The sequence below is a fragment of the Chelonia mydas genome, chromosome 2 (assembly GCF_015237465.2).
Source record: "Chelonia mydas isolate rCheMyd1 chromosome 2, rCheMyd1.pri.v2, whole genome shotgun sequence".
Taxonomy (NCBI): Eukaryota; Metazoa; Chordata; order Testudines; family Cheloniidae; genus Chelonia; species Chelonia mydas.
The window spans coordinates 232550715-232572135 of record NC_057850.1 but is presented as its reverse complement, the minus strand read 5'-3'; the positions used below and the strand labels follow the sequence as shown (position 1 = coordinate 232572135).

Below are 21421 nucleotides of genomic sequence, written 5' to 3'. Positions count from 1 at the left end.
CATCTAACTTTTCATTAGTAGATCTCTAAGTGCTTCATAAGTATCAGTATGCCTTATTCCCATTTTATGCATGGAAAAACTGAGGCATTAAGAGGTCGACTTGCCATATGTCACCATAATGAGTCAGTGGCAAATTTGAGAATAATAATTCCTAGCTCTTACATAACACTTTTCATCAGTAGGTCTTAAAGCACTTTACGATTGAGGTTAGTGTCATCATCCCCTTTTTACATTTTAATAACTCTGGTGTCCTGCTTCTGTCATAGGCCATGCCCAGCGGATTACAGTCCCTTGTGTAATGAATCAACAAGTACAATCTTAGTTGTCCAGTGTGTTCCAAAGCACAGGTTTTGCGACTTTAGCATTGCCCCAGAAAGAAATCCCAGACAAGATTTTTGTTAAAATGTCATACCATTCGTCTTTGCTGTTTTGTATATTCAATAAAAAGCTTTGTTTGGAATGTTTTTTAACTTACTTGGATGCTACATGAATTTCTGTGCACTTGATAACTTAGTGCTACCGTGCCAGAGATGATAGTCTTGCTGCAAAATTTAGGGCTAGTATTATACAGAATATGCATGGCCCCGTTTATAGACTTCATGCCTTTCTCTAAGTCATGCATCTTTGGATACTGTCGGATATTAAATTAAATTGCAACTTTTTACTCTTAAATATATCCTTCTTTGTGCTTAAATGTAGCATAAATCTGGTCTAGGAAGTAAAGTTATTGCATTACCACCACTAGGAGACAGGAATTTCTGTATCAGAATAGACTACCCTACAGTGTCTCCTTTCTTCCCCCACGAACCAGCCTTCTGGCCAAATAGGATTGGACGGTACACCCTCAGATGTTATCATATTTCTTGATCCAGAGGTATCACAATAGGGTGACATGACACACCCCTTTTATACAACTGTTTGTGGTGCTCTTAACACTTCCCAGTGTGGATAGTAAAGATCTAAATCCAATGTTAGTTCCACTCTAAAGAGTGGCTGATAACACTGTAGTGCTTTGGTGGCATTCCCAGTGCCTACAGGTGCAGGCAGTAAGAATTCGGGACCAGAAATCTCAAACCTGGATGACAGTACAATGCACGATCACATCAGGCTAGTTCCTGTTTACCTCTGCAGAAAACAGCACCAGACAATTTAGCTTTCAAGACATAGAGTTTAAAAAAAAAAAGGCTATTGTTTGCAGTTTCATGGCTGAATCAGTGATGTTATAAAAAATTGTGCTGTTGGAAAATATACAGATGAATAATCTGGGTTTTATGATAGTATAAATTTGACCCTGTTGATAGTGTGATTTTTCTCTTCTTTAGTATAATGCTTCACCACAGCAGCAAAGAGAAATAATTAAGAGTAGGAGTCTGGACAGGAAGTTACAAGAACCAATTGTTTTAACAAAGTGGAGGCACAGCACAATTGTGTTGGACACGAATGATAAGGTAAGAATGTGTTAAAGAGCATGTTAGAATTTTGGCCATTGTCTGGTTTGTGAAATGTTTAATTCACACTAATTTCTGAAGGATTCATTATTGGCAGTTTTTCTATGGTACGTACCATGCAGTGTATGTAAATGTTCAGTAAAATCAAGGACAACTTGATAAACTGGTATCTTTCTTTTTAATTTGTAATAGAGTAGCTTATTTTTTTAATCTTTATTGGACTGTTTTCCTTTCTTCCAAACTATTTCTATAAGCCTTCATTTGATTGGCTGGTGAATTTTAACTAACATTAATTTAGGCTTTGGATGTTCAATACCATTTACTTGCCTCTAATTAGAAACCACCTATGTTTGGTTAAAAATGGATAATATTTAGCAATGTAATATCAGTTATGTAAAATGCTTGGTATCTTGTATCTGAAGGTTTGAATTGTCCGCAACAGAGATATGGTATGAAAACACTGGTGAAGTGCAAACATTTATAGTTTTCTTTTTCAATAGATGTTTATATGGGTTTCACTGTCACAGTAATATTAGACACACATAGTATTTGCCAACCTAAATATTACCTTTAAGATGGGAGTAACAGTAGAAATATGTAGTGACTTTATTCTTTTAACAAATATGCAAGTTCCATTGTATTTGTTTTGGTGAAGAGAACATTCAGCTAATAATGTTGAGGATATGCTCTTGTCACATGGAGCTATTTTTGCTTATTTACAGGGTATTGAAAGTGCTAAATATGTGGCTGTAATTTCTCTCCAGAGATCAACTGAGTTTAGTAGCTCTGTCTGATTTTTAAAAGCTTCTCCTTGCACAGCGATTTTTGATGGTCCCCTCACTTAGGCCCTCTTAGCACCTAACAAAATATAAAGAAATTTATCTTAAGCAAAATTAAAGGGACAAGTGTGCCCACTATACCCTTTCCCCCCCTGATTTTAGCAATAGCTGAATTAGTTATTACCATAAGATCCTTTCAGTAAATTATAGGTATCAATATAAATGGAGAAGAAATTGAACTAGCATTGTATCCTGATGAGTTTCTAGCTTTCATAATTCATCCAGAGCAATCAGTCCCAGGATTTTAATGGAAATCATAGGTAGCTTTGCAATCAAAAGTGTCCTGGTTCTTCCGGTCATTGCTGAAACCTTAACTCTGTAAGGTGCTGAGTGTCCTCAACTGACTTCAGTGGGAACTGAGAGCACATAGAACATCTAGCCTTGAAGCACCGTCTATACTAGGAAAGTTTCTAACCAGTTTTTAAAACAATTTCACTAAATTGTTTCAGTAAAAATGTTTCAAGTTGCCCAAAAACCTTGCCCACACTAGGTCACCAACTGGATTTATAATTCGTTCAGTTGAACTATTTTTTATCCTGTTTGAATTTTGGGGAAAATCTCCGCAACATAGACAGGAAGTCTCTGAATTCCTAATACTGATAAGATGTAGTTCTACACTGAAAAAACATCAAATGGATGTCACATGTTTACTCTGACATTTAAAACAGTATCAAACTGACAGGTGCAACATCTTTAGAAACACTGGTAAATTACTCATGCAGGCCATAAATGCCTATACCTTCTTCATTATGGGAATCAAACAGGCAAAGCTGTCATAGAACCCTTCAGGTCAGGGATTCTTATATTTATGCCTTGTACAGTACCAAACACATTATTATGCTTTAATTTCTTAAGTGTCTGAAGTCAGTATCACTTTAACATTTACTAGTCCATGTTTTGTCTCCCTCAATATTTAACTATTCCATGTTTGTTTGTTTGTTTTTAAATAAACATATTGTAAATGTATATAATGCTTTCAATAATACACCTATATCTACCCAAGGGGCACATTATACCTATATTATAGTATCAAATGGTTTTAAAACTATACAGTGTTGGTATATTTTATTTTGAAATATAAATAAATATAAATTGTTTCCCATTTTCTTTAAAACTGGTCCAAGTTCTGTATTATTCTTACCAAGACTTGCTCCATTGTAAGGTTTATTCTGATCACTTCGAACCATACTGTCCTTTGTGGTCATGTTTGGTTCATCTATGCCAGTGGTCACCAACCAGTCGATCGAGATCTCCAGTGGTGTAGCGTGGCTGTTGCTAAGGCAGACTCCCTACCCCGGCCCCATGCCGCTCCCAGAAGCGGCCAGCGTGGCCCTGTGAGCGGGGGGGGCAGGGGTCTCCCTCTGCGCTCTGCTCCTGCCTGCAAGCACTGCCCCCATAGCTCCCACTGGCCAGGAGAGCTGCGGTGGCGGTGCTTGCAAAGAGGGGCAGCGCATGGAGCCACGTTCTCCTCTCCCTCCTCCACAGGGGCACATTGGCCCCTTCTGGGAGCGGTGTGGGGCTGGGGTAGGCCGGGAGCCTGCCTTAGCCTCGCTGTGCCTGCCACCAACCAGGAGCCGCCGGAGGTAAGTCCTGCCCGGCAGGAGGCCATACCACAACCCTCAGCCCCCTCCTGGAGCCAGCACTTTTGATTCCTACAGCTGCTTTCACACACTGAAGAACACTTTTACTTCAACCTGTTTAGGTTAAATCAGAATTAAGGTTTTGTAAAAATAAGATTAAAACAAAAGTGTTGTAAAGATTCCAACTTTTTAAAATGAAGGTTCTACTGTGTTTGCAAGCCAGATATTGAAAATTTTTGCTAATTATTTTCATTTTCAAAGCTGGTGAATACAAAACTAAACAGGAAACATAAGTAGTGAACAGTAAACCTGAATTTTAAAAACCTATTGGTAATATTACAAGTTATTAATTTTGTTTGGTCTTTTATTAAAATATTACTTTAACCTGGCAACAGAGCAAGTAGAATATTGAAAAACAAAGTAAAAACAAATCCCCATTCAGCTTGCTGGAAAAAAATTCAAATACTCAACTATATATAGAACTAGTATTTGAGGGAAAAGGTGTGGTCCAATAGATAGAGCACCACACTGGTTCTGTGGCACTGTGTCAGTTTCCACACACATATTGAGCACAAGTGCTTATCTTCCCCTGGAAAGCCTTTTGTGGTTGATGGATGAAAAGTGCTACAGAGGTGATTGTTCACTATGTTCTACTAGACTGAATCTCTTAATCTTTGCTTTTCTGGAAGTGGCAGTTCTCTACTCTGATGTGAGGACTCTGTCCAAAGAGCTGTAGTAGTCCATTATATTGCCATGTTCTTGACAGTGTGTCACCAGTTACATACTTGCCAATGTTGAGATCATTCTTCACCTAAGCTGGGGCCTGGGGGCTATGGAAGTTTGGGGGTGTATGCATTCTGATGAATCATATATTCAATGACTTATGGCTTCTTAAAGCATTCAGACACTTAAGGTACGTCTATACTGCAATAAAAGACCTGCAGCACAGCCTCAGCTGGTCCAGGTTATCTGACTTGGGCTTGGACTGTAGGGCTACATATTGAGTGTAGATATTGGGCTTAGGCTGGACCCTGGGCTCTGGAACCCGGAGGGTCCCCCAGTGCCTGGGCTCCAGCCCAAGCCTGAATGTCTACGCTGTAATTTTTTGCCCCGCAGCCTAAGCCCAAGTCAACGAACCCAGGCTCTGAGACTCAGTGCCATGGGCTTTTTATTGCAGTGCAGACTTACCTTTAGATGCTTATCTTAGCCTATGGAAGAGCCCACATCATTAAATCCTGTTCTTGGTCTAATTTCAAAACTCAGGGATGGTCCAGCCAAATCAGGACTACTGACATGTATTTAATGGGCTCTGTTGGTTCTAGGCTTAATTTTGTAGGCCTTGTTTTTCACCAAAGACTCCTCGCGTGGAGTAAGGTTTCTTGTTATCACTGGTTTGTCCTTGGGTGTGTCTATACTAACTGAGGAAGACTGAGCAAATGTTTTATAAATTGGTTTTGCCATGCACACACCAGTGGTGGTGTTTTGCCATTTTGGCACATACATACTCAGCCTGCCTTATGCCTATGGTTGTACCTTTATATTCTCTGGTCCCTGATGCACCTATCTCATAGCACCAAACAGAGAGTTGGGCGCTATTTTGTAGAGTGGAACTAGGTGAAACAGCGTGAGCCAGTAAAGAAGTAACGCAGCAGCTTGTTCACATTGGAGAGATTGTTGTAGATTAACTCAAATCCAGCTGCACAAATACAAAGACCTTGCGCTGACTTTAAAGGCAACTAGTACAAATGTTTATAGAATCATTGGGTTAGAATGGAATGCATCTTGTCTAACCCCCTGCCAAGATGCAGGATTTGTTGTGTCTAAGCCATCCAAGACAGATGGCTATCCAGCCTCTTTTTTGAAAACCTTCATCAACGGAGCTTCCACAACCTCCCTAGACAGTCTGTTCCATTGTCCTACTGTTCTTAGAGTTAAGTTTGTCCTGAGATTTAATCTAACTTTGCTATGCTGTAGTTTGAACTTGTCTTGCCCTCTGTGGCAAGGGAGAACAACTTTTCTCCATCTTTTTTATGGCAGCCTTTCAAGTATTTGAAGACTACTATCATGGCACATTTCAATCTCCTCTTTTCCATACTAAATATATCCAGTTCCTTCAGCCTTTGCTCATATGGCTTTGATCATCTTTGCTCACTTCTGGATTCTTTCCAGTTTCTCCACATCCTTTCTGTACATTGGTGAGCAAAACTGGACACAGTGCTCCAGTTAAGGCCTAACCAGCACCAGGTAGAGCAGTGTACTATCAGCTCCCATGACTTGCAAGGTATACCTCTGTTAATGCATTCTAAAGTTGTCTCTCTTTCTCTCTCTCTCTCTCTCTCTTTCTTCCTTCCTTCTTTCCATCAGCATCATGTTCGTGTCTTGTTGAGGTTGTGATCCATCACAACTCCCAGATCCTTTTCAGCAGGGCTGCTGCCACTCCAGTTATCTCCCATTCTGTATTTGCATTTGTTTTTTCTTCTCTAAGTGTAGCACTTTATATTTGTCTTTGTTGAATTTCAATTTGTTGTCTGTAGCCCAGTTCTCCAATTTATAAAGATTCCTCTGAATCTTAATTCTATCCTCCAGAATGTTGGCAATCCCTCCTCCCCCCACCAGCTTTGTATCCTCTGCAAATTTGATCAGCATGCTCTCTTCCTACAACCAGGTCATTAATAAAGATGTTAAATAACACCAGACCCAGAACAGATCTCTGTGGAACCCCACTTGAGACCTCCCTCCAATCTGACATCATTCCATTAATAGTTACTTTTTCTATATATTGTTTAGCCAATTTTTCATCCACCTAATGGTAGTTCCACTAAGCCTGCATTTCTCCAGCTTACTTACTAGAATGTCATGTGGCACTGTGTCAAAAGCCTTGCTGAAGTCCAGGTATATTATGTCCACTGCATTCCGGCTATCCACCAAATCAGTTACCCTTTCAAAGGAAAAAATCAAGCTGGTTTGGCATGGTTTTTTCTTGGTAAAACCACGCTGGTTGCTAGTTGTTACCAGGTCATTCTCCAGGTATTTGCAAATTGAATGTTTTATACATTGCTCTAGTTGCTTCCCATATATTGAAGTCAGGCTGACTGGTCTATAGTTCCCCAGCTCCTCCTTTCTCCCCTTTCTAAAGATGAGCACTATATTAGCCCTTCTCCAGTCTTCCGGGACCTCTTCTGTCATCCATGAGTTCGCAAATATTATTGCCAGTGTCTCCGAAATTTCTTCAGCTAATTCCTTTAGTACCCTCAGGTGAATAGTATCGGGCCCTGTTGATTTGAATTAATTCAGATTGGTCAGAAAATCTCTAATGCGTTCTTTACTTATCCTGATTTGCATCCCTTCCCCTTTATTGTCTATGGTAACTTTGCTAGTTGTATGGTCACATGTTGTTTTTTTGTGAGAAGACTGAAGCAAAGTAGGCATTGAGCACCTCTGCCTTTCTAACGTCATCTGTTACCAGTTCACCTTCTTCATTGAGCAGCTGACCCACACCATCCTTGACCTTTCCCTTTTGTCTGACATGTTTGATGAACCCCTTCTTGTTGTCTTTAACATTCCTTGCCAGCTGTAACTCATTGTTTGCCTTGGCTTTCCTGATTTTTGTCCCTCCATGCTTGCACCATTCCTGTATATACTTCCTTGGTGACATGCCTCTCCTTTCATTTCCTGTATGTATCCCTTTTGATTTTTAGGTAGCTAAAAAGATCGTTGTGCAGCCACATGGCCTCCTGTGGCTCTTCTTACATTTCCTGTGCGTCAGAATAGCTTGAGCCTCTAGTATCACATCTTTTAGGAACTGACAGCCTCCTTAAACTCCTTTTCATCCTAATTGATCTTTCCATGGGACCTTGTCTACTATTTCTCTGAGTTGGTTAAAATCCACCTTCTTGAAGTCTAATGTCCTTGTTTTGCTGTTCTCATGTCCTCCTTTCCATAGGATCTTGAATTCTGTAAGATCATGGTCACTTCCTCCCAAGTTCCCAACCACCTTCCCGTTGGTCAAAACCAAATGGATGACCTGCTTCTTGTTTCCTCAACTTTCTGAATCAGAAGGTTGTCCCTTACACATGCTAAGAATTTGCAGGACATATTAAGTTGTGCTGTAATAGTCTTCCAACAGATATCAGGGAAGTTAAAATCCACATTAATACTAGCTCATGTGTTAGCTAATAGAATGAAATAGAATAATAATAATAATAGAATTGTTACCTGCTTGTAGAATGACTGATCCACTTCCTCTTCCTCATTTGGTGGTCTACAATAGATCCCCCCCCACCATAACATCGCTACTATTCTTTTGCCTTTTATCCTCACCCAGAAACTCTCAGTAGGTCTGTTTGCTCACTTTCTTCTAGACCTCGGAGCAAGTGTATATGTTCTTGATGTACAGTGCCACACCTCCTCCTTTTTCCCCATACCTATCCTTTCAAAACAAGCTAGGAAATGGTTGGTCATAGAATCATAAGACTGGAAGGGACCTCAAGACCTAGAGGTCATCTAGTCCAGTCCCCTGCACTCATGGTAGGACTAAGTATTATCTGGACCATCCCTGACAGGTGATACAGCCACTGCTTTAGGCATTTCAAGGCATTGCATATTCAGAGTAATAGTTTAATTTCTTTTCACCTAGTGAGCTCTTATGGCTGGCTGTAAGAGCCTACTACATGCTCTGGTGAGGCAGTATGCACTTGCAACTGCTCTACAAAAACTGCAGTCTCTATGCTAATGTGTAAATGTTCTGAGGAAAGATGAAAATATAGAGAGTAGCAAAAACCTAACCTTGAATGGAAAGTGGAATTCGAAAATATCACAACCGTTGTTCAGATCATTGAGGTACCCACTGGAGGGTGGATGGATGACCATCGTGGCATTTCATTGGCTTGGATGGAATGGGATGTTGAGGGGTGGCCCATGATCAGATGCATTGGAGTTTTCCTGTTTAAATTTTAAAAAAAGGCCACCTAAAATTTCATAGCACTAACGGAAAATAAAGGGAAAAATTATATCCCCAATCTAAAATGCACTTAGCTTGGTAGGTGCAGATAGTAATACAGATCAGTGTTTGTTGAAACACATCTAACTTCTAGGAAATAATTTCTGGGAAAAAAACGAAATTACTACTTTTTCTCTGAAGTCAAAGGAGCACTTGAAGTGGGTGGCAGCAGCAGCAGTATAGGTCACCAAGTGGGCTACAAAAGTTCACTTCACAATTTATAACTCAGCAATGTCAATCAGTACCTGCTCAGTGCCTAGCAGCAGCAGGCAATACACACTATGGTGTTTGTATGTATTTGTCCACATTTACGCTTCTGTGTGACAATCAGAGGAGATTTTTGTGTCTTTCCTTAGAAGTGAAGTAAAATCAGGAAACTTGAATTTTATTATTCAGATTCTTTTCTACAACTCTAATGCTCTTCGTGACCATGATTGTAAAAAAGCTAGTGTGCTACTACTATAGTTAGACTCGCGGGTAGATTTCAAACATTTATATCATGAGTAAAAAGAAAAGGAGTACTTGTGGCACCTTAGAGACTAACCAGTTTATTTGAGCATGAGCTTTCGTGAGCTACAGCGAGTGTTACGCATGCCCTTAGAAAAATTAATGCTTTAATATTGTGCAGTGAGACAGTTTACTAATCTGGTTTTGGTCAAACCTTTGGAGAAGTACCTGGGAAAGTGAACAAGAAAGAGAATTTCCATCAGTAACAGGTAAAATCAAACAGTGTCTCTTATGAAATAGCCCCACTGAAGACCTGTAGGGGAGAATTGCACAGAACTTTTCAAATGCAGAATGATCATAAACAGCTTCAGAGAAAACACTTAAGTATTTTTTCTTTTGTTTTGGATGACTTTCTTTTCAGTTGGAGATTTAGCACTTCCCTTTTTAAGGCACAATTAATCCTAATTCAATAAACCTGATTGTCTTGCACTTTTTTCAGAAACTTCTAGTCACTGATGATTACAAGAAATTTAACTAAAATTACTTCAGAATATTTAGCAAAATCTATGTAATAATTATCCACATGTTAAAGTAATTTTGTATTTGTACAGTTACCAACCAAGCACAGGCATATTTCCTCTGAACATTTCTTGCCTAATGCTAGGTATTCCCCCCGTACCCAGAACACATTAGTATCCAGAACATGATTTATCTTTTGACAAAACAGGTGAATTTTTAAAATAATACCATACAAAAATTCTGCTTATATTAAGATGCAGCATTGTAAACTAATAGTGAAGATGGGGTTACTGTTCCTTTTCAGTGAACATGTCCACATTAACTCTGTTCGTTTGGATTCTGTAAATCTTGCAGGAGCTCCTGCTAGGTTAACAATTAGTATTCTATTTATGCTTCAAAAAACAATCCGTAGTCCAGGACTGAGACTGTAAAATGACTTGTGTTTTTTCTTTCCAGGATTGATAGTATGAAGAATATTATTGTAGGAAAGAGAATAACTGTTTGCATCATCTATTTTTCTTGTAGGAATATCCAGCTGCTTCAAAATCCAACTGTCCGGAAAATGAGTCCTCTCCTTCCTCGCCAAAGCACCAAGCCACAGTCAGTATGCAGGTTGTCTCATCATAGACATGTAGATGCCAGGCAACAGGTGCACTAGATAGTTTAAGACAGCAAGTCTGCTTATGCTCTTAAACAAAGTAAAGGTGTCTCAGGATTTTCTCTCTGTTGGCTTGCATCTGCTTCTGAAATTACATTTAAAAAGGACTCGCATTAGGATTTAGATTCTATCCAGTAATGTGAGAAAAGAAAAGATTGATTTTTTTCTTAGAATAGGATTCAGTATCTCATATGCCTATTATTTGAGATTGTAACATGCTTACATGTTACACAAACAATAATATCTTCACAATGTCCCTGTAGGGATAGGAAGCTTTTCTTTAATGTCTTAAATTTTTTTTCAAAGTATTTAGTTAGGACTTGCTTGTGGAATAAATAGTTTATGGCAAGTTATTTAGCATCTCAAAGGGAAATCTCCACTATTTTTGTTCAGCTGGCAGTTTGACAGGTCAAAGCCATGAAGCACTTCCTATTGTTAGTAAAGTGTAATAGTTAATTACAACTTATTTCTGAGCTTCCTGCTACCACTGGTGTCTTGCTAAAGAGAGACTGAAATTATGGGAACCTAATGAAAGTCAGTAGTGTGCATTCTGCTCTAGCAATAGCTCAGCTTTTGGGAGGAAAGCTTGAGCTTCGCTAGTTTTATGTGGTGACCTGTGCAACTTTTAAGGTCCAGCAACACATTTTTCAAGATAGGTGGATCCTATCATGGCATGTGGTATATGGCAGTGGTTCTCAACCTTTCCGAAGTACTGTAGGAGTCTTGCAGGAGTCTGATATATCTTGTGTACCCCAAGTTTCATCTCACTTAAAAACTACTTGCTTACAAAATATACATAAAAATACAAAACTATTACTGAAAAATTGCTTGCTTTCACATTTTTACCATATAATAAAATAAATCAATTGGAATATAAATATTGTACTTACATTTCAATGTATGGTATATAGAGGAGTATAAACAAGTCATTGTATAAAATTTTAGTTTGTACTGACTTCTCTAGTGCTTTTTATGTAGCTTGTTGTAAAATTAGGGAAATATCTAGATGAGTTGACATACCCCCTGGAAGACCTCTGTGTAGTCCCAGAGGTACACGTACCCCTGATTGAGAACAGCTGGTATATGGTATATGAAGTATCTGGATTTTATCTCATCTAGTGCAGTAAATGCCCAAATAACTGGGGGGTGAAACCAGACAATCGCTGTGTTCTCAAATGAACTCTCACAGGAAAATGATAAAGGACAAAAACACCCTGTCACCTGTGGATGAATACTTTTCACAAAGCAATCTCTGTATATCTGACCTATCAGTTTTCATCTTCAAAGGAAACCTACACAACACTTTCAAGAGATGAGCATGGGAGCTTAAATTCATTACTCTGCTAGGCACGAAAAATCATGAATTGAACAGAAACACTGGATTTATGGCTTATTATAATGATCCGTAACCCACTAACACCCTCTTTTTTTGTACTATGACTGCAGCGGTGTTAACAGGCCACTCTGCCTTGAATGGTCCCTTACAATATGTGCTAACTTCTTATGCTGCACCTTGCGTTTTGCTTTGACACTAGGAGTACCTTTCCCAGATTTGAAAAATTGCTCTGTGTGTTTCAAAACATCATCTCTTTCACCAACAGAAGTGGCTCCAATAAAATACATTACCTCACCCACCTTTTGTCTCTAATATCTGGAACTGACATGACTACAACTAAACTGCATATAACAAAGCAAGAAGTAGCAGAATTTATATTTATTACTTCATTCTGCAAATCTGAAACAGTACAAGTATAAAGTTTCCTTTTTATCTGAGAATTTGATAAATATGCCTGTATATGTTCTTAATGTTGCATAACATCGGAAAATACTTAACCCCATGGCACCTGCATACCACTTCTTTTGCTGTGTGGGGTGGTTAATCAGCCATTAAGAGATCTACAAATTTACGCAGATGCTGACCAATTAATTTCTTCAATTGACAAAGCATAGCAAAGCAGATTGTAGTTTTAATCTTTATGCCCTTCATGGTGGGGAATAATACACAAGACATCAAAGCAATGTTTCACTTCCAATGTTTAAGCTAAATTAAACATATGAGTGAGAACATTTTTTACTGAGTCTGCAAAGTATGTTTTAAAAAAAACGCAGTTCTAAAATAACTTCAAGCTTCTTCTTAACTGATAGAATTCAAAGTTAAGGCTGATTTGTCTTTAATTAGCCCAGTCATTTTAAGAGAGGACGTACAGTATGTCATCAATGTGTTGAACTACCTTCATTTACAAACCTTAATTCAAACTGAAGCTGCCACAGAATTTCCAGTCTGCTGCCTCAAACTGTCAAAGAAATTAGTTTGCAACAGAGTACATGGGGCCCTGAATAGGGTCAGCTTCCCACTTATTGAATAGTAATGATGAACCTTCCATTGTCGTCATGTTTTCATCACTATGCATATATTTAAACATAATTCAATTTCTGCAAGTGTCATATCAGTGAAAATATTTCTTATTACCAAAGGCGTATCCTACTGATAAATAGGAACATAGAGGCCCATGTTCATAAATGTAATGTCGTCGTCTTTGTCTAATGTCGGTCTTCCTACAGGGTCAAGAGAAGTATGGATTATTAAACGTAACAAAAATTACAGAAAATGGAAAAAAAGTCCGGTAAGTTTACACTTAATTATATCTCCTTGGTCCTCATATTCTAGTTCTGTGTATTGCTGTTTATCAAAGTAAATATGCAATAGCAAATATTAGGATTTTCATAGTAGGACTTTTAATCAGTTTTTTTTATAACCTCTTTATTCGGGATAGAATTTGTAACACTTCTGTGTGAATTTGCCTCAGTTTCTCTTTGGGACAACAGTTTCCCTACCCCAAAGCTAAAAATGTGGACTAAAGATCCTGGACTTCTGACTATGGTATGTCAGGTCTCTGGATATCATCCTGCTTTAGTTGAAAGTGCTCATTCATACTCCATTTGGGTGCGATATTGTGAGGCTATAGCAATTATTACTCAATCCACAGATTCACCTAATTAGTTTTTGTTGTAATTATCCAAATTGGTCATTTCCAAATACCAATTAAACTGATTGGTAAAGAATATGATGATGAAAGGTATTAATCGTGTATGGCATTAGCAATGTAATTAGAACTTTGTTCTTTTCGTTTTCCCTTCAAACAAGTCTTCCTTTATAGAACTGAAGTGTGACTTTCATAACAAAGCTAATTTTAAATTTTAGACAACACTGTACTAATTCTTCTCCTGTATTCCAAGAGTAGTTGTATTCCTTGGAGGGGAGAGAAGCTTCAGTTGTTGCCTCTAGCTAATCTTGTCTAGCACTATACCTCATAGGAGAGGAAATGTTCTGGTCTGTATTCTTATTTCTTTTGTGGATGAAAGTTTGACTATCACTTTCATCTTTTGTTTGCTCTTTGGAAAAAAAACTTTCAAAGAGATTGGTGTGAGGTGTATTTTGATGCTGTGCTATAACTGCACTATAGTTGAGGTTGCACTAGGTTGTAAAAATAAAGGGTTAAATGGTTTGAAAAATGGTTTGAAAAATGAATTCATTCAAAAAGAATAAGTTAGATTATTACTACTTTTCGCAATTGTTTTCCCAACTAGATTGTCTCACTTTTCTTTGTACCCCTTTTGCAAGAAATCTAGAGCACTCTGGGATCTTCTCCTTTGTGTACATCGTGGTGCCTCATACTGATTCCTCAAATATCAGTTTCACGTTAGTAGTGTTAATCCAGAGAGCATTTTATAATTTTTAGCCATAATGGAAAATGTGCACCAAGACTAATTTAAGAACAAATCATCATTGTGCAAACACTATCACAGTGTCTCCTTCACCAAATACCCTCTGAAGCCTAGAGGAAAGCTTCCTGAGGTGGGAAAGAAGTCTAGGACTTCAAATCTCCCCCTTTTTTAAATGCTGTTTAAATTTCCATGCAATTCACTACCCTTATTGACAACAATTCTCAACCCCAACCTAGAACAGTTAATGAAGAGCTGCCAAAATTCACCCACCCTAATTTGTTCAATTAAATTAGCGCATTTATACAATATCATTGCCAATACAAAACTTAGATCTCTGAAAAACCCCAATCTTATCCACTGTAGTATGCTGACTTTCAAAGTGACTAACCCTGTTTTGGCTATTTTATCTCTAACCACTATAACACCAGACTCCTTTCCCAGAGCTAGGGATAGAATCCATGCTTCCTGATCATTAACCATTTACTGCTGACTAGTACAGTTGTGTAACCCATTGGGAAAGTGTTAAGTCCTCCTCCAATAGCAGGTCTATGGAGGCATTAGCAGTTATTCCTTAGCTCTAGTAGTAAGGGATCTGAAGGTCAAGAGGTTCAAATCCTGCTGCTGATCTGGGAGAGGTTAGTATGGTTACGTGTGACTCACACAGTGAATAGATCACTTTAAGTACAAAACCTTTTTTAAATTATGATGATCTGTAAATTATGGTGTGAATCATAAAATACATGTTTCAGTCATTTATCATACATTTTGCTTGTGTAACTCACTGGTCAGTGTGTTGTCACGTTTTGTGCCAAATCCATAGAGGATGCACGTTTGTGACAGCTTGAGAGCCTGACTCTTTAGGATAAGTTGTAAAGGCTTTTAGCTGTGGAGGTCGCTGGTTTAATCCTTTGTGTTGGCCAGCATGGTGGCCATCACTCTTGCAACTGTCCTGCACTGGCATATTTAAAGTTCGAGAAGTATGCTTCATTCCATCAGGGAATGGGGAGAGCAATAGACATATCTGCTGGTGTAATACAAGTACATGCACCCTAGTGCTGCAACTGTATCTGGCTGTATCCAAGTTCTAGAAGTCCACATGGAGTGTGTTGGAAAGCGACTCCTTTACTAAAGTTCCCTCAAGCTGACAGGTTATGCTGTTACTGCAAAACAGAGGGCTGCTTTTGGTGTACTTAGTCTCAGTAACTTTTAAAATGGTGATAAAATCTTAGAGACAAAGAATTTATTGAGGCACATCACAGTTTCTCACAATTTTCAGGAGGGTCAACATAGGAGGAGGTCTTCCAAAGGTCAGTTTCTCCCTCTGATTTCCAGGCAGGTACAGCTCTTGTTCTCCCTGGCTCTGGTGCTATTCACTGAGGTACATCAAAAATGCATTAAAAAATATCTAGGAAATTAACAAACAAAGACTATGTGTTGTGACGGTGAAGATTGCGACAGCATCCACCCAAAACCTTAAAGACATGGAAATATCTTAAAAGGAAAGACCTGTGCATTCCTTTCCACTTTCTTATTGCCTACAACAGTCAGTAACTCACTCCAGTACTCCATAAGGTTTTCATTTCCATCTCCAACAGATATTCAAAAGCAATAGGTACCCAACTTCATCAAACTTGCACTCTAAAACCAAACCTTAAGTGATTCAGCATGTGCTGATATAATTGATGTGAAGGCATATGAGGTCAATCGGCTAAAGTTTTATGTTGGAGTGCTAGTCTGAAGTTGGGGTATGTATTACTGTTGGATGAAACTGAAAAGCTGTGAAACAGTTAACTGTTGGAGTTGAAAGGAGTGAGGCAGTTCACGTTACTTAGAATGATAATTTATCCATGTGTGGCATCAGTAAGACTGCAGTGTTCACATTCAAAGTATTCTCTTTTCAGATGTAAGAGTTATAAACTAAACTTTTTTTAAAAAAAATGAAAGCTGAAATGTTTCAGAAACCAGTTGGACACGAAAGCATTGTCAGTATGATATACCACAGAGTATTGGCTCAATCTTACCTCTGGCCTCGGTGATGATCTTCATCTCTGATTTCTCTGACCCTTTGCTTAGTGCCATAGATGGCCACTTAAATTATAAATAGGAATAAATATACAGGTTGTAGTGTGGACAGTCTGATGTTATGAGACAACTTTTGGAATTCTACCTTTTTTTATTTTAAATGTTGCATGAATGTAAAAATACTTTCTACTTAACTCAGGTCTACTTTTCCTTTAGTCTAATTTAAAATGTGGAGTGTTCTGAATGTTTGTTAGTGTCTTGCGTAAATTCACATGCAGTATTAAATTTTTTGTTCCAAACAAGCCCTTAAAAATTATGCAGGTAAGTTTAGTATAGCCATTTAGGTTTATGGACTTCTGCTTAAAAAGCAGCAGTATGGCCACCCTGTCTATTTTGCTAAGCTATTTATTATTATTTCATACTTAGGCAATAAGACTAGAAGACATGGCTACTCAAGATTTTTTTTTTTTTATCTCAAGGGAATAGGTGTTCAGAAATAGTAATGGACTTGTACTTTTCTGCATTGTAAACATGCAACAAATATTCTTTCAATCCAAATACAAATCAGTGTATTCTGTCAAATGTGGTACACTTACATCCTGTGTAGGTATGAGGTACCATGATCAGTCAGTCTCATGATTATGCAATGCTTTGACATAACCTATTTAATACCCTGCAGTTTGGGCAGGCTAAATTAGCATCTTTGAGGTCATAATTATACACTGTGTTTCTTCTAGTGAAACTGGTGGCTTTCACTACTAAATAGCTCTATTTGGTTTAGACTTTGATGGCCAGCTTGGGGCTATTAACATAAGTTCCCCATCACAAATATAATAGTAGCAATCAAAAGACTTACTAATATCACTAATGAGTATATATGTAGTTAATTGTGCTAACACAGAGATCAGCATTCTAGCAGTGATGGACAATGTAAGGTAGTTTAATTTTATTTGAAAACAAATATAAATGTCAGTATTTTAATTGCAGAAAGAACTGGATGTCGTCATGGGCAGTATTACAGGGTTCATCGCTGTTGTTTACTAAAACCCAAGGAACTGGAACTGGTTGGGTAAGTACTTCAGGCTATCTTTTTGCTTTATTTAAATGTGGAACAGATTAAGCACAATAAATTCTAGCAATTATCTGTAGAATCTATATAAAAAGGTACTTACATGATTCAAAAAATGACAAAACAAGGAAAATAGTGTAGTGTAGCAGTCAATTATGATGATGGGTAAGAAGAAAACCAAATATACTCTTTTCCGTGTTACAGAAAATCTTGTGATTCATTCTTATCAGCACTAATTTAGAAACTCATAAAGGGTTTTTGGTTGTCTTCAAATTTGTCAGAATTGAATCAAAAGATAGCAGGTTGCAGAAGATGCTCCAGACCAAATTTGTCCTTGATTTGTTTCTCACCATGCATTTCTGAATTGGGTCTGTTTTGTGTGTGTGTTTTGGTTCATGGATTAGTTAGTAGCTTGAAGATATTTTTCACACTTTGAGGTAAGTTTGAAATAAATACATAAAATTAAATAATAAAGGAAACACTGTAAAGCTAAAATTATTACACTGGAAGAACTGAATCAGCCATTATGTACTTCATAGATTATGCTCCTGGTGTTTGCGAATCAATCTAAGGGATAGGGGAGAAGGCAGAACTTCTGAGCTTTTGTCATGTTACAATCCATGCTTTATTGAATTTTGTTTTATGCTGCATGTTGAAAGAAATGTTTTTCACATGCAGTATGTCCGATAGACAAAAGGCAGTGTTTAAGGGTATCCTTCGACTGAAAGTTCTTCAAATTTATATCCATCCCACATTGAACAGCAGTTACTGTTTCAGTGATTATGTATATATCCAGTTACATCTCAGAAATGTCTTGCTATCCATTTTCTTTCAATATTCGATTTTGTACAAGATTAGTGAAGTTCTTATATTAAGTATGTAGTCCTATTTGAAGACTAATGAATAGATAAACAGATTGCAATTCTAGCAGCTGTATTTGACTGGCATATGCTATTACTCTAGCATACTCTCTGGAACTTTTTTCTACTTGATTCACCCTCTGCTGCTTCACACTGTATAAGCAGCAAATTGGTATTGACAGTTTTTCTGAAGGACTATTTTCATTTCAGAGATCAGAAATCTTGTCATTTTTTGCCATTCTGTTGCGCTGTAGCAGTCGAGTGGATGGTTGCAGGAAGCACAATGGGAATAGGTAAGGACAGAGAGGCTACTAGGATGGATCAGGAGGTGACAGGAAGGAAAGAAAAAAAATAGGGGTGAGGCAGAACAAAATGAAGAGTAAAAGGAATGAGGCAATGTTAATCATATTGGGATATGATAGGGAGTGGACCTAGTGACCTAAGGAGATGTTCACACAATGTGAATGAATTGAAAGAACAGGAGAGGGTGTGCATGGGGGTGGAAGCATGGTTGAGGACGCATAGAAAGTGAGCTTGAAACACTTAAAAGGATAAAGAAAACAAATGTTAAATGACTTGTGCATCCAATACTGGGTAGAAGATATTTCTACAAGCAATACATTTTATGATAAAGGAAAAAATCAATTACTCTGTGCAGTGCATGTGATTTTTATGTAAATTTAATAACATGGCATATTGAAGAAATATTGGAGAACCTGGAAAGGTGAGCATGGGAGTGGGAAATGTTGTATTAGTGAAGTGATGAGATTCGACAAGAATAGAAACTTAATTTTTCTCCCTTTTATTGCTGACTGGAATCGAATTAGCTTAATTTCACCACCCCGCTTTATAACATAGCATATTCACTACAGATGATCATGAGAACTGATATTCAGTCTGCCATGTATGAAGATGACTCCTCCCCTTTAAAGCATATTGCTGTTATTGGTACCCTCTAATCGTTTTTATAGTTTTCTGTAGCTAAAGGTATAACGCATACTGTAATCTTCCAAATCAATTGAGAGAACCTCCGACTGGAGGTTCGACAGAGAGGGCCAGGTCTCTGAGGTGGCGCTGAACAGTCTCTCTCTCTCGGGTGCTTGGCTGGATGGTTCTTGCTTGCATACTCAGGATCTAACTGATCATATAAGGCATCAGGAAGGAATTTTCCCTGGGGTCAGATTGACAGTGACTTTGGGGTTTTTTGGCCTTCCTCTGCAGCATGTGGATCACTTACCAGGATCATCTAGGTATATCTCACTTAATTATTCCCTCCTATCCCAGGGGCTTCCTGCACTAGTGCACCTATTCTCTGCTTGTGGCACATAGCTAGTCTCCTGTGGGCTGTAATACTTTGGTCTAATTTTGATTGTTGGGATTAGTGTGGTGGCCTATAAGATACAGGAGGTCAGACCCAATGATATAGTGTCCTCTCTGGCCTTAAACTCTGTGACACAGGTTGTTAAAGTTTGGGAACCACTGATCTAATTTAAATATAAGTACATATCTTGTCCACTATATGGTAAAATATTTTCTATTTAGCACCTTAAGGTATGCAGTGTTGGAAATGAGACAGATATTTACAGTGTGATCAGTGTAAACTAGCTTTTAAATTATCAAGGGAGAGTATCTGTTTTCAAAGACTGTATATCTCTGTGTAGACATACTTATGCAATTTTCTGCTCTCCCTGTGCAATGAAAAAAATACAATATTTAAAAAATTACTCATCAGTCATTTGTAAACTCTTATCCTTCAGAAACAACCCATAAGAATATTTAAACACATGTTGTACAGTCATGTTTAAGATTCACTTGAATCCTATTTAAGACCCGAGTTTCATATCACCATCATCTGGTTGAAAAAATATTTGTTTAGTGGTTACCTAGTTGTTGATGTGTTTGCTTTTACTCTTGTGCATTGCTTTGTGACTTCATCATTTTTCTTCCTTTTTCTCACCAAGTCATTTTGCCAGTGGGGCTTAATTCCTGAGCTCCTGCTCTCGCTGTTTTCTTCTTGGAAAAATGCTCTCAGTGGTCGGCCTGCTGTCACCTATGTAAACTGTGATCCTGTTTCAGCTATCACTGTATGTGTTCTTGTTACATGCCTCTTGCACCATACTATTTTATTCACTATCAGTATCTTAAAATAAATTTGAAAGACACCTCATTTCTCCAAGAATTGCTAACTGAGTTGAAGTAATTTTCATGCCATTTTATGTAACGCTTCATGTTTTCTCTATATCTTCTGGGGTTTGTGTGTCTGTCTGTCTGTGTCTCTCTCTCTCTCTCTTTTTTTTTCCGAAATGCATTAAGGTTGTATAAGGTAAAAATTAACGGGTATATTCCAGTAATCCTGTAATCACCCTAATGGAACTAAATACAAAGATAACTCCAGTACCAATGAAGTGGATTCTAATCCACATTGTACCAGTCACTGGAACCACTAGTATTTTGACTAATGGAGGGCATGATATAGTATATTAACAGCTTTTAGGGCCTATGTCTAATTCTTTCTAACAATGCAACTAATTTAGGATGTTTGGAGGATATTTATATGCATTTGATTTGAATGATCTGTTTGAAATCTGTCAAATATAGCTATAAATGAAATACCTTATGATCACATGACTGCATACATGTCGCATTATGCATCATGGGACATATAATGCAGCTGAAATAAGAGGAAAATGTCAAGGATGTCTTACTGCACAGCATGCAGAAAACTGATGCAAAACACCATACCAGTTTACATACAATAAGACAGCCTTGTTTGGTATAGTGTGGGTACAATATAGAAATGCTGTATTCTCAGAAAAGAATCAAATATTTGTAGGCTAAAAGGCTAGCTCAACAGTAACAAGTTTGTTTGTAAGGGATGGTAATTGGCTCCTTTGAGCTATCTTCAGTTCTGCAAAATTATCAGTTAAAAAAAAAAAAGTGTTAAAGCTCAAATGCAAAACTTCAAAATCTACTTTCAGTATGTTTTGATGATGATGACGGACAGAAATGTTGCAAAAAAAAAATAAAATATCATTTTGATGCCATAGTTGTGCAAGTACCTTTTAGTGCCTTTAGAGGAAAAGGAAAGGGACTGTTAACTTTAAATTTAGTCAGGCTACTTGAGATTTGGTATGGCTGCTAACATCTCACTTGTGGCAATCACTTTTGATTATGATCTCTTTGGTGAGGTTTGCAATAGGACAATATAAATGCATCTATGCATGTTTAATTAGCAAAATAATAAGAGAAATTAA

General features: G+C 37.8%; 1 protein-coding gene across 14 annotated transcripts in view; it reads left to right on the top strand.

The window, feature by feature from the left end:
• ARHGAP12 (Rho GTPase activating protein 12) overlaps nucleotides 1-21421 on the top strand; it is a 145974-nt gene that overhangs the window by 100741 nt on the left and 23812 nt on the right. For 10 of the 14 annotated variants that reach the window (XM_037890950.2, XM_043541433.1, XM_037890948.2 and 7 more), the window contains 4 exons: nucleotides 1323-1448; nucleotides 10358-10432; nucleotides 13053-13114; nucleotides 17226-17307. In XM_037890950.2, the coding sequence (XP_037746878.1) occupies nucleotides 1323-1448; nucleotides 10358-10432; nucleotides 13053-13114; nucleotides 17226-17307 (345 nt within the window). Of the gene's footprint in view, nucleotides 1-1322; nucleotides 1449-10357; nucleotides 10433-13052; nucleotides 13115-17225; nucleotides 17308-20128; nucleotides 20252-21421 lie in introns of all 14 variants that reach the window. The other 4 variants (XM_043541429.1, XM_043541434.1, XM_043541430.1 and 1 more) reach the window with 1 other exon arrangement.